At 58.1% G+C, this 25,467-nt stretch overlaps 2 protein-coding genes across 3 annotated transcripts in view; one reads left to right on the top strand and one right to left on the bottom strand.

Moving 5' to 3' along the window:
- The window catches only part of PEX6 (peroxisomal biogenesis factor 6), a 31,739-nt gene extending 13,773 nt beyond the window's left edge, over positions 1-17,966 (top strand). The window contains exons 9-17 of one of the 2 annotated variants that reach the window (XM_045010125.1): positions 333-409; positions 889-1,021; positions 3,237-3,442; positions 3,552-3,613; positions 8,545-8,653; positions 11,710-11,826; positions 12,743-12,820; positions 14,059-14,198; positions 16,387-17,966. In XM_045010125.1, the coding sequence (XP_044866060.1) occupies positions 333-409; positions 889-1,021; positions 3,237-3,442; positions 3,552-3,613; positions 8,545-8,653; positions 11,710-11,826; positions 12,743-12,820; positions 14,059-14,198; positions 16,387-16,523 (1,059 nt within the window). In that variant the 3' untranslated portion in view covers positions 16,524-17,966. Of the gene's footprint in view, positions 1-332; positions 410-888; positions 1,022-3,236; positions 3,443-3,551; positions 3,614-8,544; positions 8,654-11,709; positions 11,827-12,742; positions 12,821-14,058; positions 14,199-14,918; positions 15,985-16,386 lie in introns of those variants that run through there. The other variant, XM_045010127.1, reaches the window with a different exon arrangement.
- Positions 17,967-19,447: 1,481 nt separating this feature from the next.
- Positions 19,448-24,068, bottom strand: GNMT (glycine N-methyltransferase). Its single transcript, XM_045009289.1, has 6 exons — positions 23,839-24,068; positions 22,793-22,920; positions 21,834-21,947; positions 20,974-21,116; positions 20,241-20,362; positions 19,448-19,965 (listed from the first exon to the last, which is right to left on the bottom strand). The coding sequence occupies exons 1-6, from the start codon at positions 24,042-24,044 to the stop codon at positions 19,794-19,796; spliced, it is 885 nt and encodes a 294-aa protein (XP_044865224.1). The 5' UTR covers positions 24,045-24,068; the 3' UTR covers positions 19,448-19,793.
- Between the last annotated feature and the right edge of the window lie 1,399 nt (positions 24,069-25,467).

The following is a 25,467-nucleotide window of genomic DNA, read 5'->3' on the forward strand; positions in this document are numbered from 1 at the left end:
CAGCTTCAGTGTTGCAGTCATTTAGGTTTTTTGCATTAAATCTCTCTGGGGCGAACTTTCAGAGAGGGTGTTTGTAGCCCGCCGTGCAGAGGGGCGTGCAGAATTCTGCACCCACACTTGCCTTTGTGGTTACTGCTGTGCGCTCACCTGGCTTGTTAGGTGTGGAAATGGGGTGATTACCTATGCCAGGCTAAGCACCCAGATGCGCGGACACATCTGTGCAGGTACCTCCATCCTCCCTGTCGGAGAAGGAGGCTGACCTTGGTTCCAGTGTGCACAGTGCCACGGATGCTGTTCACCACTGGACACGGGTTTTGTTTCTATGTTCACAGGGGTTTGTGCTGGGAGATTTCTGTGCTTTGCTGGCCCAAGGAGGCCGGGCAGCTTGCACCAGGATCTTAACCTCAAGGTAAGTAGATGGGCCTGTGAGTGGTAATCCGTGAACTTGCAGCGTGCCTGCTTGTATCCAGAACATTAATTACTGGGAACGAAAAGCTCCATTTCCGCTGGTGGAAAGATACCGTATTTCATCCTCTTTCCTATGGGAGGTGGGCGCACATGCAGTGAATGTGTCTGTGATCAAGACAAACCCGTGGTGGAGACATGGCAAAGACTACGTGGCAGTGGGGACAGAGTGTAGCGAGGGAGGTGCAGTGACTATGTGCAGTGACAGTGCTGGGGCAGTGATTGTGACAGTGCAGTGAGGGAGATGCAGTGACTAACAGGAGCCAGGCTGAGACAGTGCCAGCTCTGGGGCAGTGGGGACCGTGCAGGGACTAGCAGGAAGGGGCGGGCTGGTGGGGACAGCGCAGGGAGAGAGGTGCAATTTGTGGTGAATTGAGTGTGTGAAGAGAACAGACGTAGACTTTTCCCCTTCTCTGTGGCCAGTTTCCCAGGGGGGCTGAGTGAGGACGAGGAGAGAGATTTTTGCGCTGCTGGGTTCCCTGTTCTCGCAGAGGATTTTAACGTTGCATTGGATCAGCTCCATGAGACTCATTCGCAGGCGGTTGGAGCCCCGAAGGTATGACCCACTGAGCGGGGGCGGAGTTAGAAGGCTGTGGTATCTGTGCAGCTTGCCAGGTCAGTTTGAATGGCCCTCACCCCAGCCCTCGGGACATAAAGCCACGGTTCAGTGGATAGGCACCTGATGGTCACTCGCGGAGCCCTGATTAGCAACAGCCACGCGGGGGTCTCTCCTGCACTGCACTCCCCACTCAGAGACCAGCAGGCTGGGATTTCCACTCCATGACTGCCCGGAGTGGCTGCTCTTGAATGAACTCTCACAGGAAAATGACAAAATCACTCTATCCCCTGTGGGTGAACACTTTTCACAGAAGGATCCCTCTATACCCGACTCCTCATCCTCAAAGGAAACCTGCACAACACCTCCGAAGAGGGGCCTGGGAGCTAGACACTAAAAACCAGGGACTGAGCAGAGACACTGGACTTACGGTAGAAGTGGGCAAACTACGGCCCGTGGGCCACATCTGGCCCACAGGCCCCTCCAGCCTGGCCCCTGACCTCCTGGCCCGAGGGGGCTCGCCCCCAGCCCCTCTGCTGCTATTCCCCCTCCCCCGCAGCCTCAGCTTGCTCCGCCGCCCGCACAGTGCTTGGGGCAGCCGGGCAGCGAGCTCCTGGGGCAGCACAGCTGCAAAACCGGGGCCTGACCCGGGCTGTGTGCTGCGCGGTGCATGGCTGGCTCCAGCTGGGCAGCATGGCTGTAGCACCGCCAGCCACCGGTGCTCCAGGCAGCGCGGTAAGGGGGCAGGGAGGGTTGGATAGAGGGCAGGGGAGTTCGGGGTGGTGGTCAGAGGGCGGGGGTGTGGATAGGGGTCGGGGCAGTTAGAGGGCGGGGAACAGGGAGATTGAAGGGGGGCAGGGGTCCTGGGGGGGGACATCAGGGAACAGGGGGGTTTGGATGGGGCAGGAGTCCCAGGGGGGCTGTCAGGGGGCGAGAAGCAGGGGGCGTTGGATAGGGGGTGGGGGCTGGGGCCGGGCCATGTGTGGCTGTTTGGGGAGGCACAGCCTCCCCTAACGGCCCTCCATACAGTTTCAGAAACCCGATGTGGCCCTCAGGCCAAAAAGTTTGCCCGCCCCTGACTTACTGCGATCTGTAACCCACTACTTCTCGCCAGTGACTGGAGGAGTGTTCACAGGCCACTTCACCTTGAACGGTCTCTTGACATTTGTGTTAACCGCGTATTCGAAACAATCGGATCCACCTTGAATTTAGCAGTGACACTTGAGTTAGTTTCCCAGACCAGAACAAGAGCAAAGCTTGTCTCCCTCACTGACCGAAGTTGGTCCAGTAGAAGAGATTCCTTCCCCCACCTTGTCTCTTCTCATGTCCTGGGACCACAAGGACACTGCAGCCAATGATGGGACTAGTCAGTGACCCTGCAGCCACGCCCACTCTCCATGTGTTTGTCATGCGGATGGCTCGCTGAGCACCTGCAACATTTTGTTCCCATCAGCAAAGGTGTCTCCCTCCAGTTACTGTTCCAGCTGTGTGTCTGGAAATCTGGCAGTGTGCTTGGCACTGCGCAGAACAGCCCCTGTCTCTGGGAGCTTGCCATTCAGACACCCAGCGCCCCGGGGAGGGGGCTTCTCAAGGAGCAGCTCGTACACAGCCATCATTTCCTCCTTAGGAGACGTCAGTTTTCAGCTGGGATTTGAGCAGGGAGAGGGCGTGAGTTCCAGGTGGAAGTGGCCACCTGGGAAGCGGGGGCACGGCACAGCTCTGGGAGGAGGGAGTCTCGGTGCAATGAAAGAGGCAGAGTCAGGGGCATGAATCCGATGTGGAAGGCAAGAGCAGCCAGTGAAAGGGTCTGAAGAATGGGTGAGCTGGTCCAGGCAGCAGGGTGAGCACAGGCCAGGGTTTGGCCATGGGGCTGATGGAGGAGGCTGGGTTTTCGAGGACAGGGTAGAGCAGCAGGGAGGGGCGCTCCGTGTGAAGGAGGGCGTGGAGCGGAGGGTGGTGTGACCTTTGAGGCAGTGCAGGAGGGGGCTGAGAGCTGTGGAGGAGTCCGAGATGATGGGCTGGAGTTTGGGGGCGGTGAGGGGCTGAGAGAAGGGGGTGCAGTCAGATCAGGGATATACACCATGCACACCAGGCAGGGAGCACATGGAGCGGGGGGGTCAGCATGCCCTGTTTGCACAGCTGCCAGCCAGTCCTGGAGCAAGCCGGCTCTGGGCTGGGGACGAAGTGGGTGACTGGGCTGTCGGTCTCGCTGCAGATCCCCGCGGTCACCTGGCAGGACATCGGCGGGCTCCAGGAGGCGAAGAAGGACATCCTGGACACCATCCAGCTGCCTCTGGAGCACCCGGAGCTGCTGTCTGTGGGGCTGCGCCGCTCTGGCCTTCTGCTCTACGGGCCTCCTGGGACAGGAAAGACCTTGCTTGCCAAAGCTGTGGCCACGGAGTGCACCATGACGTTCCTCAGGTGAGGAGGGGTTGGCCTTTCCCGGGGTGGGGTGCTGGTCCTGTGCGGTGTGGCCAGGGCTCCTGTGCCCAGGGCCGGTATAACTGGGTCCCTGCTCTCTCCCTTGCAGTGTGAAAGGGCCGGAGCTCATTAACATGTACGTGGGGCAGAGCGAAGGGAATGTGCGCCAAGGTGAGTGGCAGCCTCGGCTCCTGGGGCTCTGGGCACTCGGCTCGTGGCTGGCAGGACGGCTGCGCTCCGGGAGCCTGCTTCTCCTCCTCGGTGTAGGAGGAAGGGGGTAGAATTTGGCCCTATTGCTCGTCCAACAAACTTCTGCCCACAGCGAGGCTGCTGGGGACAGCGGACCAGTCTGGCCTGTGTCCTGGGCCAACTGGCTCAGCATCCCTCGTCCCACCTCCGTGTGACACCCCACTTCTCCCTCTCTTCATTGTCCCAGCTCTCCATACCTTGGCCATCTCTAGCCTTGAGGTCCATCATGGCTCTTGACTGGGCCTCCCTGCTCCTTGCCTCTCCTCTAATCTGTCACTGCACTCATCATGTCTCTTCCTGGAATGCCTCCATTGGCTCCGTGCCTGCTCCTGGCTCCAGCTGCCTGATGTCCCTGCTGTAGTAATTCAATGGACCCAGAGAGTCAAAGGTGCTAACATGACCCTGAAACTGTCCAGCGTTAAACCGCACTAAACAAGGTCAGGGCTTTGGCATACAGAGACCTTTGCCTCCCCAGAGCCATGGCAGACACGCCATCAAACAGCCTTATGACCATCTATTAAAGAGACAGAAAAGACAGGAAGACGTTCAAGCATTTGAAATGTCAAGTATTAAGTCAGGCTCTCGTTTTAACGACGTCCCTTGTTCCCTTTCCCTGTGGCTGGAGAGAGACTGTCTCCCTTGTTTGGCTGTCTCGCTGTCCTTCTTGGGGAAAACAGAACCAGTTCGCTGAGATGCACTGGCGCTGTAATGGTTAAAGTCTGATCCCGTTTCCTAAAAGGCAAAACAAGACACACGCCTAAGAAGGGAGGGAAGAGAGCAGCAAATATAGAAAATGCAGCTTCTGTCTCTGGTGCTAACTCTTACTTGCAGCCTGGCACCTGGTCTGATCAGCACCTGCCCCAGCACCTGGTCTGATCAGCGTCGGGCTGCTTAGGGCATTGCTTTTAGCTGACTCTTTCTGGTCAAGGGCTTGCTGAAGTGTTGCAAAATATGCAGTCTTGGCCAACTAAGCCAGACGCTCCTTAGGCAGAAGGCAAAGGAGAGAGAGAAGGGATATGGTGGGGAAGGAAAAGAACACACGGGGGGAGGCAGGGGAGGTGACAGTCTCACATCCCAGGTGGTGTTTGAGATCTAGTCAGAGCCGGTGGGGATGGTGACGTTATCTGGCTCCCTCTCTCTAGCCTGGTCCGATCAGGACATCTCTCAGGATTAGGGTGAAGGAGGCACCAGGGTGTCCTGCTGGATCCTGGAGTCCCAGGAGACAGTCTGGGATGGCAATCATGATGGTGAAGCTTTCTGGAGCAGCTGTTGGCAGACAGGTGCTGCTTTTTTTCCGTCAGCACTTGTTGAGTTTGCTTCGCCTCTGCTAATTTTCACCCCCAAGTCTCTTTTTAAGGCCCCCAAAAGGGAGTAGCCCTCCCACACCATTTTGTCCACTTATTGGATCTCACTTCCAACACACCAATTCTGGATTGTGTCCAAACACTTCCAACACACCAATCGATTGTTGGTCCAACGCTTCTCTTGTTTACCTGGCATGATCTGAACACAGTCCTTGAATGATATCAGTAGGACTTTGTGTTCTTTCTGTCTCCTTTTGGCACCTTTTCCCATCAACATTGACTGTTCTAGGTTATCATCGTGCTCTGTGAATTTTTACTCACTTCAAGTTGAGCTCACAATAGGGTAAATTTGTAGGCCCAATTATCACAACATCCCTTGCAGAGCTCTCCTGTGTGTTTGGGGCTCACCCCAAGCAAGGAGGGGTCCTGTCGCCACCTGCCCTGTGATGCTGGGGGCCTTCATGCTCCTTTGCTGTGGGCACCAGGAGCCGGCCCACAAGGACAAAGGTCTCACCTGAGCTTCCACCAGCCTCGTTACTCCTGGCAGAGTGACCCCAAGAACCCTTCTGATCCCCAGTCTCCCGAAGTCCTGCTCCCCCAAGTTCTTAACTACCAGACACTTGGACTTTGCCACTGCTGAAGGACTGAAACCTGCCCCCAGCTGTCAGCTCATTTTGTCACGGACGCTCTGTGCTGTTTGCGCACCAGAGACCTGCAGAGGCTAAAAACAAACAAGGTTGATTTAATGGGAAAGCCCCCGATTGGAAGGTGAAATAGGGAAAGCAAACACACACACGACCCACAGAAAATAAACATAAAGAGGCCACTGCAGGTTTCACGCTTCTATATTAGCTCAATTCCCTTTTCTGAGGTGAGGGGTTTCCTGAACAGTTCCCATGTGTACCCCCATCATAGCGGGGATCCAGCATTTCCCGGACAGCAGCCCTCCCGGCTGTGAGGTGTATTTGAAATTGTAGTTCAGGTTATGAGCACAGTTTTAATGTACTTAAAGACATAGATTCATAACCACTATCTGCCTACGTATCTCATAATGACCAGCAAGTTATGAACATTACAAGGTTTCAAAAAAGTCCTGACTTGCCATATTTTATACACAGTCACGTTGTATATGACCAGTTGCTTCAATTGCTCATTCTGGGGGTTCAGACCTGCTGTTCTCCCCTTGGGGTGTCTGGACCCTGGTTGTCACACCTCTGTAATCACACCCAGCTGTGCTCCATGCTCTTCCGAGACCCCTCTTCGTTACTGATGCTGTTTGTGTTGCGGCAGTCCCTAGGCTCAGGGCCCAGTGTCCGGGTGTGTCCAGACATGTCACAGGAAGCCATTTGCTGCTGCAGAGCTTGCAGGCTGGCTTTGTGATAAGACCCAACAGGTGGATGAAACGGGGATGGCTGAGGGAGTGGTGAAAGGAGCCTTTTTGCTGTAAAGACCCCCCCCGCCCCCGTGGGGCCATTAGCAGACAGATGGTGCCTCCTTTCCCCCCAGGAGCCAGCTAGTGACTCCAGCTGGTGGGGACAGGAGCCTCTGGACAGTGCAGGCAAAAGGGCTGAGATTTCTCCGACTCTCTCCGCGCTGTGTGAGGGAGGGCTGGGGCACGGCTTCGCACCGCTCTGCTCCTCCTCGCCGGTCCTTGCTCCCTTCCGTTTCTTTCCATTTGTAGCCTGATTTGGGGAGGGTTAGTAGGGACAGTGGAACTTATCCACTTAATTTAGTTTTATTTAATAATTAATTTTCTAATTAATTAATAATATTAATAATAATTTAATAGATATTAATAACATGGGTATGGCTCGCCGATATGTGTGATCAGAAGATAAAGTTCGTCTTGAATCAGGCTTCACAGAATTTATACAAGGAGATTGGGGTATTTGACAGAAAACTATACTGAGACAGAACTAGTCAATCAAGACCTTTTATTTAAAATCAATGAAACAAGAAGTAAATGTAAAATGTTAAAAGCAGTATGAGATTACAAAGTTACAAATATTACAGTTCTAAATGCACTTTGCAGCAGTAGCACTAGAGTGAATTTTCACACCCTTGATAGAGGAAGTATAGCTATGAGTTAAACCCTTCTTAGCATAGATGGTTTAGCAGAAATAAGAATTGGTTCATACTTACAACTTTGAAAAGAATTAATACTACGACTTAGTATTGACAGCTTTCGTAGGAGGAAGAGGCTTCGAAGTAAGTTGAGACGATGGAGAGTAGAAAGATGGTATCGCCTACCTAATGGTGGATTGTCACCCTTTTTATAGGGAGAAATCCTTCCTCCTATGCCCAAATTTGTCTTTCCCCCATGGAAAGGTGAGGGTACCTGTTTTCATAGGCTGACCTTTTGTGTGCGTATTAATGACAGCTATATACGTATCTTATGGTGTACGTGTTAGATTTGTGGGCAGAAAAACCACTTTTCACCCTATCTAGGTGAAAGGTTAGCAGACATTCAAAAGGTCCCTAGACATTTTGCGTAGGTTTGTCTCCTATTATTACTTTTCTGAGTAAGGGCCTTAAAGGTTGCTGTCAGCGTCACAGAGGAAATAGGCCAGGATGTCTGGCCTAGAAGCTTCTAGGTATCTTGCATTACAGCTATTGCAAATAATTCTATTAATCTATGCAGCCTACACACTTTTATCAAAAAGACATTTTATACAGACCAACAGATTAATCCTCAGGGCTACACATTTAGCTGATCCCCTGCTAACTAAACCCACCTAACATGCCATCCGCTGCCATCCCATTGGTCTCCCTGCCTGTGGGTGCTACCGCTCCTCCTCCTTCCCCCGTGTCTGTGTGGTCTATTTACACAATTGTGCCTCATTGTTCCCTTGCACACCCCTGTCTGTCTCCATCTGTTGTCTCCTGTCTTATACTTGGACTGTAAGCGCCTTGGGGCAGGAGCTGTCTCTTTGTCCTGTGTTTGTACAGCACCTAGCGCAATGTGGCCCTGGTCCATGATGGGCTGCTAGATGCTACCGTAATACACCTAATAAATAACAGTAACGGTGGGTAGCAGTCTCAGGGTGCCGCCTGCATAGCCACCCTCTTCTCTTTGTGCTTTCTGACTTGCCTCGTGCACCCCAGTGCCTGGAGTAGATGCCCTGTTCCTGTCTGCCAAGCAGCCTCCTCCCCAGACAGCTCTGGGCGTGTTCTGTCACATCCCAGGAGAGCTGGCAGAGCTCTGGGCTGAGGAGTGTGTGTGTCTGCAAAGCAGGATCCAGCCATTTTCCGGTGTAATGGTTCTTCTTCGAGTGATTGCTCATGTCCATTCGGCTTACGTGTGTGTGTGCTCGCCACATTGCCCCAGTGCTGGAAGATTTTCCCTCAGCAGTATACGTAGGGGACCGGCTCCGGTGCCCCCTTGAATGGACGTGAGCAACACATCTCGAAGAACACCAGTTACGGAAAAGGTACCTCTCTTTTCCTCCCACTCTGGGCTGCTTGCTGGATGGGGGCTCCCCACTGTGCCAGTTCTTTCTGTGCAGCCTTTCTTGGGTGCCCATGCTCTGCGTGTCTCTTTCCTCCCAGTGTTTGCCAGAGCCCGGGCAGCTGCTCCCTGCATTATCTTCTTTGATGAACTGGATTCCTTGGCACCCAACCGGGGACGGAGCGGAGACTCGGGCGGAGTTATGGACAGGTGAGTGCTTGCTGCGCCCTTTTCTTTCTGGCAGCTACATTAGGATTCTGAGTGATTTGCTACACGCATGGCAGGGCCGGGCACACGCAGCTTTGGGGGAGACTCTCACCCTTTGCCTCCCTGCTCCTCTCAGTCCTCTCCTTCGCTGCAGTGGGCTTGATACCTGCTTTCACACGTGGGGCGTTGTCATTGTCTGCTACTGATTGTAGTAAGTCCTGAGTAAGCCTCTGGCTGAGATCAGGCCCTCCTGGTGCTGGGCGTGGGGCAAACACTTATTAAAATGACAGAGGCCTGTCCAAACTTACAGCCTGGAATAGCTTCCTGCCTGCCATGGGCTTCTCTGTCCCCCTCAGTCAGGATCCGCATTCAGGCTGCTGTGCAGATGTGTATGAAGACACAGGCCTGCCCACAAGGAGCCCTCGCTGCTGAGCTCATAACCCATGTCTTGTTTCTTTCCCTCTGTCGGCTGGGAAGCGCTTCAGGGCCGGGAGTGCCGTGTGAAGCGCCGCACGCCTTTCACGTGTCAGCAGAATCTCACAGCAGGGCAAGCGCAGGCCTGACTGCAAGTTCCTGCAGCCCAGCGGGGTGCAGCCGGAGGCCTGTAGGTGGGATTTGGGGGGAGCACGTGCCTCTGCCGGTGAACGTGTGCCAGGCTCAGCTGAGCACAGTGAGGGTAACGTGAAGCGTTATGAAGGTGTGGCTGTGCTCGGCTGAGCCTGACAAGGGAGCCACAGGCTTGAGGGTAGCTTCTCGTGTCTGTGGGCCTAGGAATAGCGTATAGACACAGCAGGGTATCCAGAGGCCTGACGCTGCAGTGTCTGCCACTCACAGCCCGCCTGAGTCCCTGTGGGGTGCACATGGGTCTGACCACCAGCGGTGCCTTGCAGGTGAGCTCGTTACGCAGAGTACACTGCGGGGCAGGTTCCTAGATCCCAAGGCCAGAAGGATGCATTGTGATCGGCTAGTCTGACCTCTTGTATAGCCCAGGCCAGAGACCTGCCCCAGAGCAATTCCTGGGGCAGAGCTTTTAGAAACATGTCCAGTCTTGGTTTAAAAATTGTCAGTGATGGAGAATCCAGCACAGGCCCTGGGTAAGTTGTTCCAGTGGTTAATTACCCTCACTGTTAAATGTGCGCCTTATTTCCAGTCTGGATTTGTCCAGCTTCAGCTTCCAGCCACTGGATCATGTTCTACCTTTGTCTCCTAGACTGAAGAGCCCATTGTTAAATATTCCTTCCCAGTGTAGGTACTTATAGACTGTCCTCAAGTCACCTCTCAACCTTCTCTTTAAGCTAAATAGATGGAGCTCCTTGGGTCTGTCACTCTAGGGCAGGTTTTCTAACCCTTTAATCATCCTCGTGGCTCTTCTCTGACCCCTCTCCAGTGTATCAACATCTCTCTTGAATTTTGGAAGGCAGACCTGGCTGCAGGAGTCCAGTAGCAGGCACACCAGTGCCCAGTGCCGAGGTGAAATAACCTCTCTGCTCCCACTTGAGATGCCCCTGTTTATACATGCAGGGATCACATTCGCTCTTTTGGTCACAGTGTCGCACTGTGTTCAGCTGATTATCCGCCACAACCCCCAAATCTTTTTCAGTCACTGCTTCCCAGGATCGAGTTCCCCATCCTGTAAGTGAGGCCTGCCCTCTTTGTTCCCAGATGTACACATTTACATTTAGCCAATTTAAAATATATATTGTTCGCTTGCTCCCAGTTTACTGAGTGATCCAGATCGCTCTGTATCTGTGATCTGTCCTCTTCATTACTTACCACTCCTTCAATTTCTGTGTCTGCAAACTTTATCAGTGATGATTTTATGTTTTCTTCCAGGTCATGGATAAAAATGTTAAATAGCCTAGGGCCAAGAACCAATCCCTGCGGGACCCCAATGGAAACAGACCCATTTGATAATGATTCCCTATTTACAATTACATTGTGAGACCTATCAGGTAGCCAGCTTTTAATCCATTTAAGGTGTGCCATGGCAATTGTATATCATTCTAGCTTGTTAATCAAAATGTTCTGTAGTACAAGTGAAACCCCTTACAGAAATCTAAGTATATTACATCAACATTATTATCTTTATCAAATTTATAATCTCATCAAAAACAGATATCAAGTTAGTTTGACAGGATCTATTTTCCATAAAGCCATGTTGATTGGCATGAATTATCTTACCCTTCTTTAATTCTTTATTAATTGAATCCCGTATCAGTCACTCTACTGTCTTGGCCAAGATCGATGTCAGACTGACAGGACTATAATTACCCAGGTCATCGTGTTTACCCTTTTTAAATATTGGCACAACATTTGCTCTTTTCCAGGTCTGAGCTGTGATTAGCAAACGTCTCTGTAGGGAACATGATCCACAGATGTGTGTGTCTGTCTGTCTATATATGGTCCCTGTCACCAGAGCATTGGAGCACTTCACAGACATTAGTGTGTGTATCCTCGCCACATGCCAGGGGGCAGGGCAGCATTGGAACGGAGGCTCAGCGAGATTAAGGGGCTTGCCTGAGATCACACAGAGTCTGGCAGAGATGGGAACTTGCTTTAACCACAAGGCCATTTGTGTTCTTGCCCCAGGGTAGGGTTCCTGGTCTGTGCCCATGTGGTGCCCTGTTAGAGAGGCCTGTGGATCTCAAGGGCTGGGGTGGGGAGGGGTGCTTTTCAGGGGTGGATGTGCAGGCGTGCTGTGGGTGGCACGGTCTCGCGGACTGGGGACTGGATGGGAAGTCAAAAGACTTGGGTCCTGTGACCAGCTCTGCTAGTGACCTGCTGGATGAGCCAAGATGCTCCACACACTCCCTCTAGCACTTGGTCTTGTCTGTTTAGTTTATAAGCTTCTTGGGGCAGTGACTGTCCCTTACGGTGTGTCTCCACCGTGCCCGGTACAGTGGGGCCCTGCTCTGAGCTGGGGCTTGTGGGTGCTCCAGTGGTAACAATACTGCTAAGTGTCTATGGATCTGGGCTTGGGGTTGTTCACAGCTTGAGGTGGGTTTAGCAGTAACTCCCGAGTATCCGTCCCTTTGTCCTTCCTCTCTTGCCCTTGGCAGAGTTGTCTCCCAGCTGCTAGCAGAACTTGATGGACTTCATTCCACCAGAGACGTATTTGTGATCGGTGCCACCAACAGACCTGACCTGCTGGACCCAGCACTGCTCCGGCCTGGCAGGTAACTGCTCGCTGCTCTGGGCTTGCTTGCACACATGGCTACTGTTCTTGGCCATATGTGGGGAGAGGCTCCTCGGACAGTGCCTTGGCCTCTGGGCCCACGGGGCGAGTGGCTGTCGGGGGAGCCGTTCCCTGGGCGATGCCTCGGCCTCCGGGCCAATGGGGCAAGTGGCTCTCGGGCTTCAAAGGGATCAAGTCGTGCCCAGTGCAGCCTGCGTCACCATGTTACCTTATCACTGTGACCCCCGCCCCGCCCCTTTCCCCCCGTGGTGCGGTACGTTCGCTCGTCCCTTGTACACTGCAAGCTGTTCTGGGCTGGGCCCGTCTCTGCCTATGTTTGTGTGCAGGACCCAGCCCGACACACGCGGTGCTGATCGGGGGCTTTGAACGCTACCGCAGTGGAGACCATGGGGCGATGGATTTCCTGTCGCCCTCCAGCCTCTTTACTCCAGTCTGGCAGCATACTGGGAGCAGAAACAGCCCTGGGCATTAGCCCTGGTGTACGGGGCTTCCCAGCCTCCGCAGAGCTCCTGCAAAGGGTCTGTGCTGGCCTCTCGCAGGGCACGAGCTGGAGGAGGGGCGAGGCGGGGCTGAAACGTGGATTCTGGCTACCCGGGCTGGCCATCAGCTGGTGGGGGCCATTGCAACCAGAGCATAAGCTACAGCAGCCCTTGTGCTCCTCTGATTCCCACTGGGGTGGGACAGGCTGAGAACTGGGTGACGTGAGGCCACCTCTGTCTACCCAGTCCCCAGGCTCAGCGTGCGAGTGGAGCCTGGTAATACTGGTGCCAGGAGCCGCTGGCTGCCCTGGTGGTGGGGGGCGGGGCTGTTGTGCTGACGCTGGGAACACGTGGCTTGGCTGTTGAAGCAGGTTCATCTCGATCTGGCCTTGACTGGCTCTTCCCCTCCACTGCCAGGTTTGACAAGCTGGTCTATGTCGGCATGAATGAGGACCGGGAGTCTCAGCTGCGAGTGCTGAGCGCCATCACCAGGAAGTGAGTGTTTGCCCAGCTGCCCAGCACCAAACAAGCCGCTTGCATACCTGGCTGTGTAGGTGCTGGGCCGGGGGGGCGGCTAAGCGCGGCTGGGGGGGTGGCTAAGCACGGCCGGGGGGCAGGGATGGCTGGCAGAGTTGAAGGCAGTTCCGAGGTGCCAGTCATGGTGCCCAGAGCTCTGCGGGCTGCTCCCTAGCTTGGAGCTGGAGCATACAGGAGAGAAGGAAGGACCTGGGCAGGGAAGCCCGGCTGCAGGGGGCAGGAGCAGAGCTGTACCGGGCTCCATCCAGGCCTAGATGAGCCCACACCACCTCTTCAGCTCCGGGCTCGCCCTTCCCACCCACAGCCCCCACCTGGGCTGCCAGAGGCCTGGCCTGTGCCAGAGACGCGGAGAGCTGTAACAGGCCTGCGTCTGCACACCAGGGGCCAGATCCTCAGCAGGGGAGTTAACCGCTGCTTTGCTGAAGCCAGTGTCGCTTGACACCAGCTGAGGAGCTGGCCCTGAGCGACTGATTCCACATTGCCCTGCACTATGGAGGATGTGGTGCCAGAGGTCCCGTTGCGACCTGGCAGTGTTTTACCCTGCTGAGCACAGGCATAAGTGACTGCCCGCGCTGCAGGGTGCCAGGCAATCTGGGCAGGGGGTCTCCCATCGCTCTCCCAGGGATTTTCCATTTTAGTTTCCCCATCTGGCTTGCAGACAATCACTGCTGTTTCTTCCCGCTCAGGCCAGGCATATCCTGGTTGGAGAAGCTAATGTGCGTTGCTGAAATCTCCTGTCTGGCCGTGTGGCCGGCCCCGTCTGCCAGAGCCCTTCCTGTTAGGGGAGACCGAACCTCTGGGGTGTGGGGTTTGCACAGGAATTTTTGATATTGAGACCACTTTGATGTAGATAGTTACGGAAGTTCTCCTCTGGGAGGAGTCTGCGGCCAGGAGCCAGACCTGCAGAGGCCTGGTCTTCCCTGATTGACAGGTCTGAATTGCCTTTGAATCTGTCCTGTGGGAGTGAGACTCCACTTGTGATGCGGGCCAGCTGTGTTCTTGTAGGAGGGAAATGAATGAGCAGGTTAATCAAGTGGTGGAGCCTGTGATTATGGAGAACCTAGTGCAGCGCCCAGGGGGGCTGCGCAGGGAGGAGCTAACCTGGGGATCCGAGTCCCCCTGCCCACAGCCCTCTGGCTGGAGTCAGTCTCCAGCTGTGTGTGGCTCTAATTGCTGGGCGTCTCCCCTCCTGGCAGGTTCAAACTGGACCCTTCAGTGAGTCTCAGCAGTGTCCTGGATCAGTGCCCTGCCCAGCTGACGGGAGCAGATCTGTACGCGCTCTGCGCAGACGCCATGATGTGTGCCGTCAAACGGAAGGTGGATTGGATTGAGGAAGGTAGGAGCCCAGCCCCTCCCTCTTGTGGCCGTGCAGAGGTTAAAATCTCTAGAGTCTAGCTGGACCCCCAGCCATTGGGCGGGGAGTGATGCAGAACAAATCATGCCAGGCAGACACGGGGGCTTCCCCTGATAGGCTTTCAGGGCAGCGAACTGTGTCTGGGGTTTTAGTGAAGCATTTGATACAGTGTCTTGTGAAATCTTCCCTCATTAGTTCACACTGGCTTGGACTTGACTCGGCTGGGGGCTGGGACAAAGGGGAACGCCAAGTGGCCAAGCCAAGTCGGGACAAAGCTCCTCCGGGGGTTACCGTGGGGATCCGGCCGGGCTAGGTCGGGTCTTGTTCAGCAGTGATCTGGGCATTTTGTGGACATTCACAAACTGGGAGACTTGCACACCCAGGCAGATGGAAGCAATGGAGAGGCAGCATTGTGCAATGGTTAGAGCAGTGGCCTGGGAGCTAGGAACCCCCTCTCCAAATCCTAGCTCGGTCACGGGGCTCTCTGAGGCGCCGCCCAGTGGGGTCCGTCTGCATGGGTCAGCCTGCGGGATGGGCTTGGGTATCTCTCTGTACGGCGCTCCCCAGCTGCAGAATAGGGGCGTGAGCCTGGCTTCCCTCTCCGGGTTGGGCCCCTCAGCTTGCTGTCTAATTCCACAGTATTAAAAAGGGGCCGAGTGAGGCAATATAAACCGAGTCAGACTTAACAAATGCTCCGTCCAGGGCCGAGTGAGCCGCATGTCAGCTAGTGGGGAGAGCCCCGGGAACCAGCCTTCCTGCCCGGCCGGAGCCGGGGTCGCGAACAGCGACTGAAAGGGGACTTGTTAATGGCTGCGTTTGGTCACCAACCTTGTCTCGCTCCAGCCACCCTCTCTTGTGCCTGTGCCTTAAGCCAGGTAAACAAACATTATATAAACTGGCTTGAACTGGACTCTGCTCCGCCATGCTGGCGGTCAGCCACTTCCACCTGGGTTGTTTGTTGCCCTGCTCTCGGCACAAGGCAGCTGCATCGTGATGGGCTTGGCACCAGGCTCTGAGAACAGTCCCACCAGGGCTCGTTCCGTCTGAGCCGAGCAGGGTGCCTCACGGCCCGAAAGTGACCGAGGGCTGGTGGGGTTGGCACAGGAGAGGAGAGTGTGAGCACCGAGTACGCGCAGCTTGGCCCAGCGACTCCCTGGAACCCCGAAATGCCTGCAGGCATGCCTGCTGCTGGAGCGCGGAGGTCTCCCCTGCTCGCTGTCGTCGCCCCTCTTGATTCTGCTCACCAGCTGCTCTGCAGCTTCTCGCTGGGGAGAAAGGCATGAGCTGTCCCCTCCAGTCACTGGCAGGCAGGCAGCTCCCATGTGCATGAGGCAGAGCGGGGTTCAGAGGTTTGCCAGCCCACAGTCACCAGGCAGGCCCCCCAAAGTCCTGGGATTTAAGAAGAGAATAGACTGGGGCTTCTCTTTTGTTTCTGATTTCGGAGCTCTTAGGTGGCACCCGGGCCACAGTTTCAAGCTTATCTCCGCAACCATGATGGTTAGAAATTTCATTACAAAACCGAGAGCTGAGAGTCGCCCGTAATCACACAGTTCCAGAATATGGGGCTAAAGAACATTCTCCACGGCGAGATGTGGCAGGGTGCCTTCGCCCTCTGGGAGCGGGCGGGGAGGTGTTCTCCAGGCCCAGCCGTTCCGCCCGAATTGAGTTCACGCCTCTGCCTTCCCACAAGGCAAGTTCTTATTTGCCTAGGCTTGGGCAGCTTTTGTGAAGCCATGATTCTGAATGCGAGAGAATGTCAGAGGGGGCTGGAGGCAGGTGGGCAGGGCTGGGCACGGCAGGGCAGGGTGAAGTGAGGCGGGAGGAATAGCTCAGTGGTTTGAGCATTGGCCTGCTAAATCCATTGTTGTGAGTTCTGTTCTTGAGGGGGCCACTTAGGCATCTGGGGCAAAATCAGTACTTGGTCCTGCTAGTGAAGGCAGGAGGCTGGACTCGATGACCTTTCAGGGTCCCTTCCAGTTCTAGGAGATAGGATATCTCCATCATTATCATTATTATTATAGCCTCACGTGGCTGTTTAACAGCTTGTGCAGAGTCTAGAGTGGGGGCTGTCAGGTCTTGCCTGGCTGGGAGCAGATTCCTGGGCTGGGGGTGTGGGAGACCAGCTCCCTGTGCCATCTGCATTCAGGTGCCTGTGTGATTCTTTCCCCAGGGCTGGACACAGAGAGTTCTGCTCTAGTTCTGACCATGGAGGATTTTGGACAAGCTGCCACAAGGCTGCAGCCGTCGGTTTCGGAGCAGGAGCTGCTCAGATACAGAGTGATCCAGCGGAAGTTTGCTGCCTGCTAGCCTGCAGTGAGAAGGGAAGGGAAGGAGCACACAAAGCCCTAATACGGAGAAGGCCAAGAGGATTCGGAACAGGCGTGTGGGCTGGAGAATTGGAGAGGGGGAGGTGTCATCACCTGCTGACTCCTGGCCAGCCGTTCATGGACGGGGCACAGCATTTAGCCATGGCTCTGAGGCTGTCGGCAGCACAGCTGGGGTTCATGCTCCTCCTCCTCGGTCCCAGGCCCCCTCCTCCAACCTCCCAGCCTGGCCCTCACCCCTACACCACATCCTGCCCTGTAATCTGGTGTGGGAGGAAGAGGCCTTGAGCTGAGTTGTGGATCTCAAGGGAACGGAGTGCGACCAAAGCCCCTGTGAGACCCTGCACTAATCATGGATTACTAGTCGTGCCCTCCCCCTGGAGTAGGCAGAGATCCTGAGCTCGGGGGTGGATTGTCTCCCAGGAGTGAAAAATCCTCCCCTCTCCCACAGCCTCCCTGGGGTGTGAGGGAATTAGCAGATGCCTACTGCTGGGCTGGGGGCTGTGTTCCATGCTCCCTTCTAGGGTTCCTCCCAATCTCCAGGAACCGCGGCAGCTGCTTCTCCCGGGCTGTGTGCCATGGTGCAGCATGGGGGGGATTGGTCCCTGTGCGCTGGCACTGACCTGAGAGCGGAGTTGGAGAGAAACGGGGCTTGGTCTGTTTCACTAAATCCAATGAGAGAGTGGGGAGCACCAAGGAACTGTGGAGCTGTATCTCTGGGCAGTTACCACAGCTGGGGGGCGCAGTGGGGCCCTGTCCCAGCTGGGGTGGCAGGGGGTGTATGGGGGGAGACCATGAGAGCGGGACAGTTCGGGGAGGAAGGGCTGTCAGTGCGGGTTTGTGTCAGAATTGCACTGTTTCAGGCAGATGCGGCTGATTCTCCAAAGCTGTCATGGTGCTGTGCATGCAGCTGGGGGCTCTAGGCGTAGGCCTTGCACTGTTCTCCTGGCAGGAGGGGGATTCACACCCACAGCTCCTCTCCCTGAGTACAGGGCCAGCCTAAAACCTGGCACAACTGAAGGGTGGTCTTGTGCTGGCCCTCGGCATGGAGGGGAATCTCATCCCAAATGAGAGAGAACTTCCTTGTGGAGCTTTAGCCATGGATGGTGGGAGGGTCCCCTGCTGCTTTCCTTCCTGGCACATGCACTACAGGCAGGGATGGTGCTTCCGCTCACTCAGGCAGCCACGAACAAGACAGGAGGGGGAGCCAGCACATCAGGGAGAAAGCAGGGGTCCCCTGAGACGTTTTTGCAGGGTTTCTGAACCCCCCTTGCCAGCTCCCAGCACACGGGCACGGGCACTACACAGGGAAGAGGCACGGAGCATCTGCAGTGTGAGAGGACACTGCCAGCTGCACAGGCAGATACTGCACTGGCTGTAAATACTGTACAGAGGCTTTCTAAATAAAGTGGCAGTTTCTGGTCTAGTTCTCAGCTGTGTCTGGGCATTTATTGCCCCCTTTGCAGTTCCCGGCTTCAGCTGGGGTCAGGCGTTCACCGAGAGCTGCGCGAGGGCGTTACGCTCTGAGCACCCAGAGGGGCGTGTTGACGCACCGTGCACGCGGGTTGCAAAAAGCAGACTGCACTCCTGCCAAGCCCTGCTGAGTGTCATTGTACCCACTCACCAGCGTCTGTTGCGGGGCTGGCAGGGGCAGAGTGAGCCTGGCAGCTGTGCCCAGCAGGGCAGGGCCTGCACAGGCTGCCGTGTGGCTGGCTCTCTGAGGACAAGGGCACCGTGGTGCAGTAAGACTTGTTCAGTGACATTGGCTTCAGCTTTTCTCTCTCATCATCTGGCCCCAGCTTCCCCTCGCAGGGGAATCTCAGCAGCCCATCCTCAGCAGTGCCAACCTCTAGCAGCAATTCGATTAGCATGAAGCCCCTCAGCCTGGGGCCAGGCCTGGCGGTCTCCCCCTTGACACCCTGGGGAGGGACTTGAGCCTGCTGTAGCAGCAGAGGTGCCTTTTTCTAGCCACCAATGGACACTTACCCTCCCCTGCCGCTGGGCGAGCAGCCGAGCAATGGGCAGCCGCTGCACTGAGCCCGGGCACACTGATGGGGGGCAGGGAGAGGAGGTGCAGGGTAGGATGGAGCCCAGGAGCTGGCCTGAGGCAGCCAGATGGGCACAGGCCCTGAAGCTGCCCTGCCCCCGTCCCTTTAGGGATTAGGCTGCCATCTCCCCTCTGGGGTCAGTGATCCCTGCCTCTCCTTGCCCGCCCCTGTGAGCACCACCTCGGTGTCCTCGCTGCCCTTTTCAGCAGCAGTGCCCAGGGGCTGACCCCTCCCAGCCCTGCCCTGCCAAGCGCCGCCCCCCCCCCCGTTGGTCTACCCCTCCCTCGCTCTCCCCACACCCACTTCGCCGGGCTGACTGGTGACAACTCGGCCAGGAGCCTGGGGCTGGACCGCAGCCATCTTCCCCAGCCAGGTCACGCCCTGCGCTGGGAGGGAGGCGGGTACTAGCTGTTGGCAGGCAAGACTAGACCCCCCCCCCCCCAGCCTTGAGCCACCCCACCAGCTAGCCGGGGTTTCCCCTGCTCTGAGTCTTGTGCCACCTGCTTTTCTATCTCAACTCCGTTCCCCGCCCTCAGCTAGCACCCGGTTCAGGCTCACGCTGCTGCTGCCGTGCAGCCGGCTGCACCACGCCGACTGCTGCAGCCTCCCCTTCCTGGGCAGACCCCCCCCGCCCCCAAATCTGCAGCAATGGCCATGCAGAATGGCCCAGCGGCTGTAGCATGCAGTTGGACACAGGCTCTGCTCCGGCCCTGTCACTCATCCATACCAAGGCCACAGTGGCACTGCAGAGAGAGCCCCATGACCGGCACCAGCAGCATCCTGCTCGCACCAACTCCAGCCTCCTCTGAGCTTTTCATGCCCAGCCCGTCCGCCGAACACACACACACAGGACCACGTGCACTGGTAACTCCATGAGCCTTGTTTCACTTTCCTCGCAACAGCCTTCTGGAGAGCCCTCGACAGCCCTGAGATTCGGACCAACGCCCCCCACCCCGGTGCAGCCTGACAAATGCGAGAAGCAGAGAGGGACAAGCAGCAGCAGTACGGGCCAGTCTAACCAGCCCCCGAGCCTTGCTCAGGCCTCACAGGCACTTCCTGGGGCCTTCCCCTGAAGCGGCCGGCTGGTGGAGAGTCCCAGCGGCCGCCCAAGCAGAGCCGTTCAGAGAGGAAGATGGAGAAGCGTTCCATCCACGCGGCCGGGGGCGCAGTCCGACCAGCAACGCCAGGGAGCCCCCGGCAGCGCCTCAGCCTGTCTTCTTCACCACGTGGATGAAGTAGCAGGGGGTGTAGGCCTGGCCGGGCTGGTAGGGCTGGAAGTCGCCCAGGACGCTGTGCTGGCACTGACCCTGGAAGGCGTTCTTCAGCAGCTCCGTGAAGGCCTCCAGGCGGTGAGGGTAGTAGGAGAGACGGAATTTGCTGGAACACAGGAGAGAGACCGCACTGAGGGGCTGGGGCAGGCGCCTGCGGGGGGCTCCGGGATGTGCCAGCCTGACCCTGCCGTGCACGGGGGAGTCGGGCTAGCAGGGATGCAGCTAAGCCACTCAGGGCTGGTGCTTCTCTTCAGCCTGCAGGAGCCCCCAGCGGGGCAAAGCAGGACAGGCTCCTGCTGTGTGTGCCCTGTGCCCAGACACCTCGTGTGCACGTGGATCGGGGCCCACAAGCCACAGGTGCCTGTGCCAGCCAGCACATACCTCAGCTCCGGGGCTTCCTCTGGCTCCTGGGCCGGGACCTGCAGGGTGTAGTCCAGGGTCACCATATGGGCTTTGTTGTTCACTAGCAGCACGGATGTGGTGATGTCCTTCGTCAGGTCACTCTGCGAGGGGCACAAGGCCAAGAGCTTTTGTTACACGGGAGGGGAGGAGGTATCGGCCCCCAGGTTGGCGGCGGGAGGCTAACACCACCCCAGCATGCTCGTTCTGGGAATTCTGGGATGGAGCCTGCCTGCCTGGAGCGGTGGTGATGCTCCAATCCCAACCCCCAATGCAGCCTGCTCTCCTGGTGTGGTCTGCACAACACCCACCGACGCCTCCAGCCGTGGTTACACCCAAGGGCACATAGGCAGCTGCTGCACTCTCCTTCCACAGCCTCTAGCTGGCCCTGCTTCCGCCTCAGCCCTGCAGCCTCTCCTCCGCTCTGTCCTCACCTGTGACTTCAGACTCCCTCATTACCTCCCTAAGCCCTGTCCGCCGTCAGCCAGAGCTGCTCCCTCCCACCAGGCCAGCTGCGAGGGTTCAGGGCACCGGAGCCCACGGGCATGGCCGGGGGCTGCCAGAGCGGACGTGTGGGGTGGCGAGAGACCTCTATCCCCACATCACTGAGTGCCAGTCAGCCCTGCCCCTATCCCTCCACAGGACACAACAAACAGAGCAGCCCCCGACCCCCAGTGACCTCCCCCTCCACCGGGCGGGCCGGGAGGGCAGTGACCTTGTAGTAGATGTTCTTGCCAGGCGGGGCGCAGCCCGTGGCCAGGATGTAGTCGTAGTTGCGATGGTCGATGACCATGAGGCCGCCCGGTCGCACCATGCTCGCAATGTTCCTAAGGGCCAGTTGATGGTCGCTCTGATCACCTAGGTGAAGGGGCGGGATTCAGCTACCCCTCTGCAATGCACCAGAGCCCATTCCCCACCCCGGCTGCCCGTGGCACCCTCGGCAGCTCGCTCTGTCCTGCAGTGGCGCCGACAGAGAGCAGTGGACATGGTAGGGTCTCCGGGGCCCTGCGTGCCTCAGCTAAGCTAGTCCGCCTCCCCGAGAGCCCCACTTCCTGGCTGGGGCTAGGAGGGCCCTGGCACAGCCCAACGTGGCCATCCCAGAACACCCTAGTGAAAGAGGCCCCTGGAGCAGGAACAGCCAGCAGACCAGTGCCCTTGGGGCAGGGAGGGGGGCTAGGGTATACGGGGCGGCTGGCGCGCACTGCCCACATAGGGCCGCTGCAGCACAAAGTTAGAGCAGCCCCAGAATCCAAGATGCTCCTAGGTGGAGCCGAGCAACCTTCTCTTCTCCCCCTTGTTCCTGCACCACACGGGGAGTCGGGACCTTGGTCGCATTCTGGACACAGACTGAGCATGGGCTGGGAGATCGAATCCTGCTGCCATCCCAGCGTGGGCTTGAGCCAGTCTCAGCAACCCCCCTGCAGCAGTAAATGGGCGGGTGGGCCCACCTCGCCTGGCTGCCGCAGAGGCCTGGTGCTTCGGAGATGAGAGCCCTGCGCGCGCACCTGCCCCTGGCCCTCAGTGCTCTGGCGGCAGGGCTGGTCCCCGGAAGCAGCCTCTGTTCACCAGGCTCACCTTTGAAATCAGGCAGATGTGCAAAGGAGTTTCCCAGGCAGATGACAGCATCAAACCCATCTCCCGGCTTCTGCAGGTCCTTGTCCAGGGTGAGCCAGTTGGCCTCCTCAATGACTGCATCACACGAGAGCTGGTTAGACACACACACACACACACACACAACGGCCTTGCCTTCCCTGGGCTGGGGGGACCTTCCCTCCTGCACACAGATCCCCACTGATCCTGTCTCAGAAACAGCGGGTAGGGGGGCAGTACCCATTGCCACTGCAGCCCAGAAAGCACCCGTCCCCCCATACACCGCTGAACAGCTCGGGCTCATGGCCAAAGGCAACAGCCGCAGCACCCAGACCCTCACTACCCTGGGGAGGTGGGACGGGGCATTTCAAAGCCAGCCAGGAGCAGCGAGTGGGGGGAGAACGGGGTGTGATATCGAAACGTCTTGCTCAGTGACGTCCAGGGAAGAGGCGCACGCAGCATGTTACGCTTGCTGATGATCCTACGCCAGGGAAATGTCCCAGAGAGACGGGGCAGCATGAGGGCGTTCTGTCTGGCAATGCAGCCTACAGCACTTGGGGACTGGACGTTGATCCCCTTGGGGCGGGGGGAGCCTGGCAGAGCCGGCAGCAGACTAGTCAGGCGTTTCAAGGCCGGGATGAGCAGCAGCAGGAGTCAGGACATTCTGGGCTCCCGCTAGAGGTATCACCCCTACCCCTGCCCCCAGTGCCAGAAGGACGCTGTTCTCCTGACCAGCCCCAAGGGTGCTCATTGCCAGCCAGAGACAAACCAGGAAGGGTTCAGCGCCCGAGCAGCTCATTTCCAGGCGGGGGGAAACCAAAGGCGTAAGTGTCGCATCGGGATAAAAGACAGGCCGTGGGGCCTCTCGCCGCCTGTTCCCCACCCCAAAGCAGTCCAGGGGCAGGGACACTGCCCCAGCGTGTGCCCCAGGGCGCTGTGCCTACCCCACTTGTCAAAGGCCTCTTCCTTCCGCCGGTTCCAGCGCTCCTTCAGGGCGTACTTGAGCATCTTGTCACTGGCGTCAACGCTGGTCACGCTGAACCCGTCCTCCACCAGCATGATGGAGTCCACCCTGCCGAGGGCCGAGAGAGCATGACACCCCCGTAAGGCGCAGGGGGAGTCACACAGAGCAGGGTGCCTGTGTGTGCGTGCCAGGGTTGGGGTAGCCCATCAGGCTCCATAGGGGCAGGGGTTCCCCTCAGGCCCTGGGGGGCTGAACAGGGGTCTCACATACACAGAGTGGGGGGGTTCCCCTCTGTCTCAGGGGTTCCACTCACACACAGGATGGAGGCTGTACAGGGTCTCACACACACATGGGGCAGTGCAGGGGGGGGTTCCCACACGCACCATGGGGATGTATGGGGGGGGGCACACACAGGGATGGGGCTGTATCGGGAATCTCACACACACAGGGTAGGGGGAGCTCCTGCAAACACACAGTGGGGGGAAGGGTCTGGGGTGGGGGTCACCCCTACAGTGTAGGGGGGTTCTCGCACACACACAGGTAGGGGGGTCACACACATGGTGGGGCTATACAGCGATCTCACCCACACCCACGTGGGGCGGAGCCCCACTCTGTACGGGACTCTCACACACAGAGGGATGGGGGGGTCCCACACGGGGGGAGGGCTGGATGAAGAATCTCATTCACGGGGGTGTCTCAGACATGGGGGGAGTGTACAGGGATCTCAGACACAGGGGAGGGCTGTACACGGTTCTAACACACGGGTGGGGGCTGTATGGGGCTCTCAGACATGGGGGGAGTGTACAGGGATCTCACAGACAGGGGGATCCAACAGACAGGGGGCTGCACGGGGATGTGACACACAAACACACACGGGGGGGGGGCTGTACAAGGTGTCACACACACGGGGGGGGCTGCACGGGGTGTCTCTCACACACACACCCCCCAGCGGGTGGGCGGTCCGGGCTCCCTCGCCCCCCTGCCGCCCCGCCCCGGTCAGGCCCCGCGCCCGGCCCGGCCGCTCACCCGGTGCCGCAGGCCACGTCGAGCACGGCGCGGCAGCGGTGGCGGCGGAGCAGCGCCAGGAGCCAGCTGCGGTACTCGGCCGTGCGGCCCCGCGTGTCCCCGATGTAGAGCTGCCAGACCCGCGCCGCCCGCCCGTCCGCGTACTGGTCCGGCAGCCCCTCGGCCGCCACCCCCAGCGAGCGCGTCCGGTAGATGCTGTCCACCATCCCGCCGCCCGCCCGCCGCGCTCTGCCGCCGGCCTCCGCCTGGACACCCCCGGACTGCACCGCCCCCGGGGCCGCTCCGCCCCTGCACCGCCCCCGGGGCCGCTCCGCCCCTGCTCCACCCCCGCCCTGCACCGCCCCCCGGGCCCGCTCCGCCCCCGGCCTGCACCGCCCCCCCGAGCCCGCTCCGCCCCTGCTCCGCCCCCGGCCTGCACCGCCCCTGCTCTGCTCTGCCCCCCCGGGCTCCGCCTGGGCACCCCCGGCCTGCACCGCCCCTGCTCCGCCCCCGGCCTGCACCGCCCCCCCCGAGCCCGCACCGCCCCTGCCCCCTCCCCGCTCTGCCCGCACCGCCCCTGCTCCGCCCCCCTGGACTGCACCGCCCCAGGCCCAGCCTCCTCTCTGCCTCCCAGGCCCGCCCCCGGCCTGCACCGCCCCGGCCCCCTCTTCGCCCCCCGCCCCCAGCCCACTTCGCCCCCCGGGGAGAGCCTGCGGGTAGCTGCCCGGAGCCCCCCGCTGGGGTTCCCCTTCGCTCGGGCTGGGCTGGAGGAGCCTCCGCAGGGGCAGCTCCGTACCCCAGGGGAAGAGAAGCGCCACGTGTCCTGCTCATAGGTGCGGGGGGGCTACTGCTCCCCCCATGTTTAAGTGGTTTCCATCACCCACAGGGGTTTCAGTTTGATTCACGGGCTCTCTGCCCCCCCCTACACTTTTTTCCAGCAGGCTGGTCCCACTTGGGTACCTGCACCCAGCGGCTGCGCTCATGATCCGGCCGGGGGGGCGCTAAGTTCTCAGCCTCTCCTGGGCTGAGAGCCACGTGTCTCTCTCCTGGCCAGGTGCCTCCAACCGGCTGCCTACACGGCGGTGGCCCAGAGGGCCAAACAGGGCCACCCAGAATACACAAGCCGTTAATTTCATACAATGCACTCCAGACACACTTAAACTTAATAAGGTCTCCCCAGGATCTGGCAGGAAATTGCCATTGCTATGGCACCAACTACCAGCAACAGACCGTGTTCAGACTCTGACCCATCCCTAGATAAGGCCTGGAGGCTACTCTAACTTGGGCTAGTTTTCTGTGGTCCCCCAGGGATCCTTCCCCCACTGGGGTAGCTGGAGCACAGCACATACCATCCAGACACCCCAAGGGCTGCAGAGGGAGGTGTAGGAGCTGGCTGGGCCAGGTCTATACTCACTGGAGACTCCCCTCCTGCAGCAACCTGTGTGGAAATTGAAGGGAGGAGCACAGGTTGTAGGAAGGAAGAATTTGGAGGTAGCAAAGGAAGTCAGTCTGTGTGCAGATGGCTGGAATGCTGGCTGCAATGCAGATGCAGCATGTCTGTAAATAATTCTCTTAATAAAAAAAGCCAGTTTAGTTTTTGAAGCATGGAGTCCTTTTGTGTTACTACCCAGCACACAGGACAGGAACCAC

This window comes from Mauremys mutica, chromosome 3 (genome assembly GCF_020497125.1).
Source record: "Mauremys mutica isolate MM-2020 ecotype Southern chromosome 3, ASM2049712v1, whole genome shotgun sequence".
In the NCBI taxonomy this organism is placed as follows: domain Eukaryota; kingdom Metazoa; phylum Chordata; order Testudines; family Geoemydidae; genus Mauremys; species Mauremys mutica.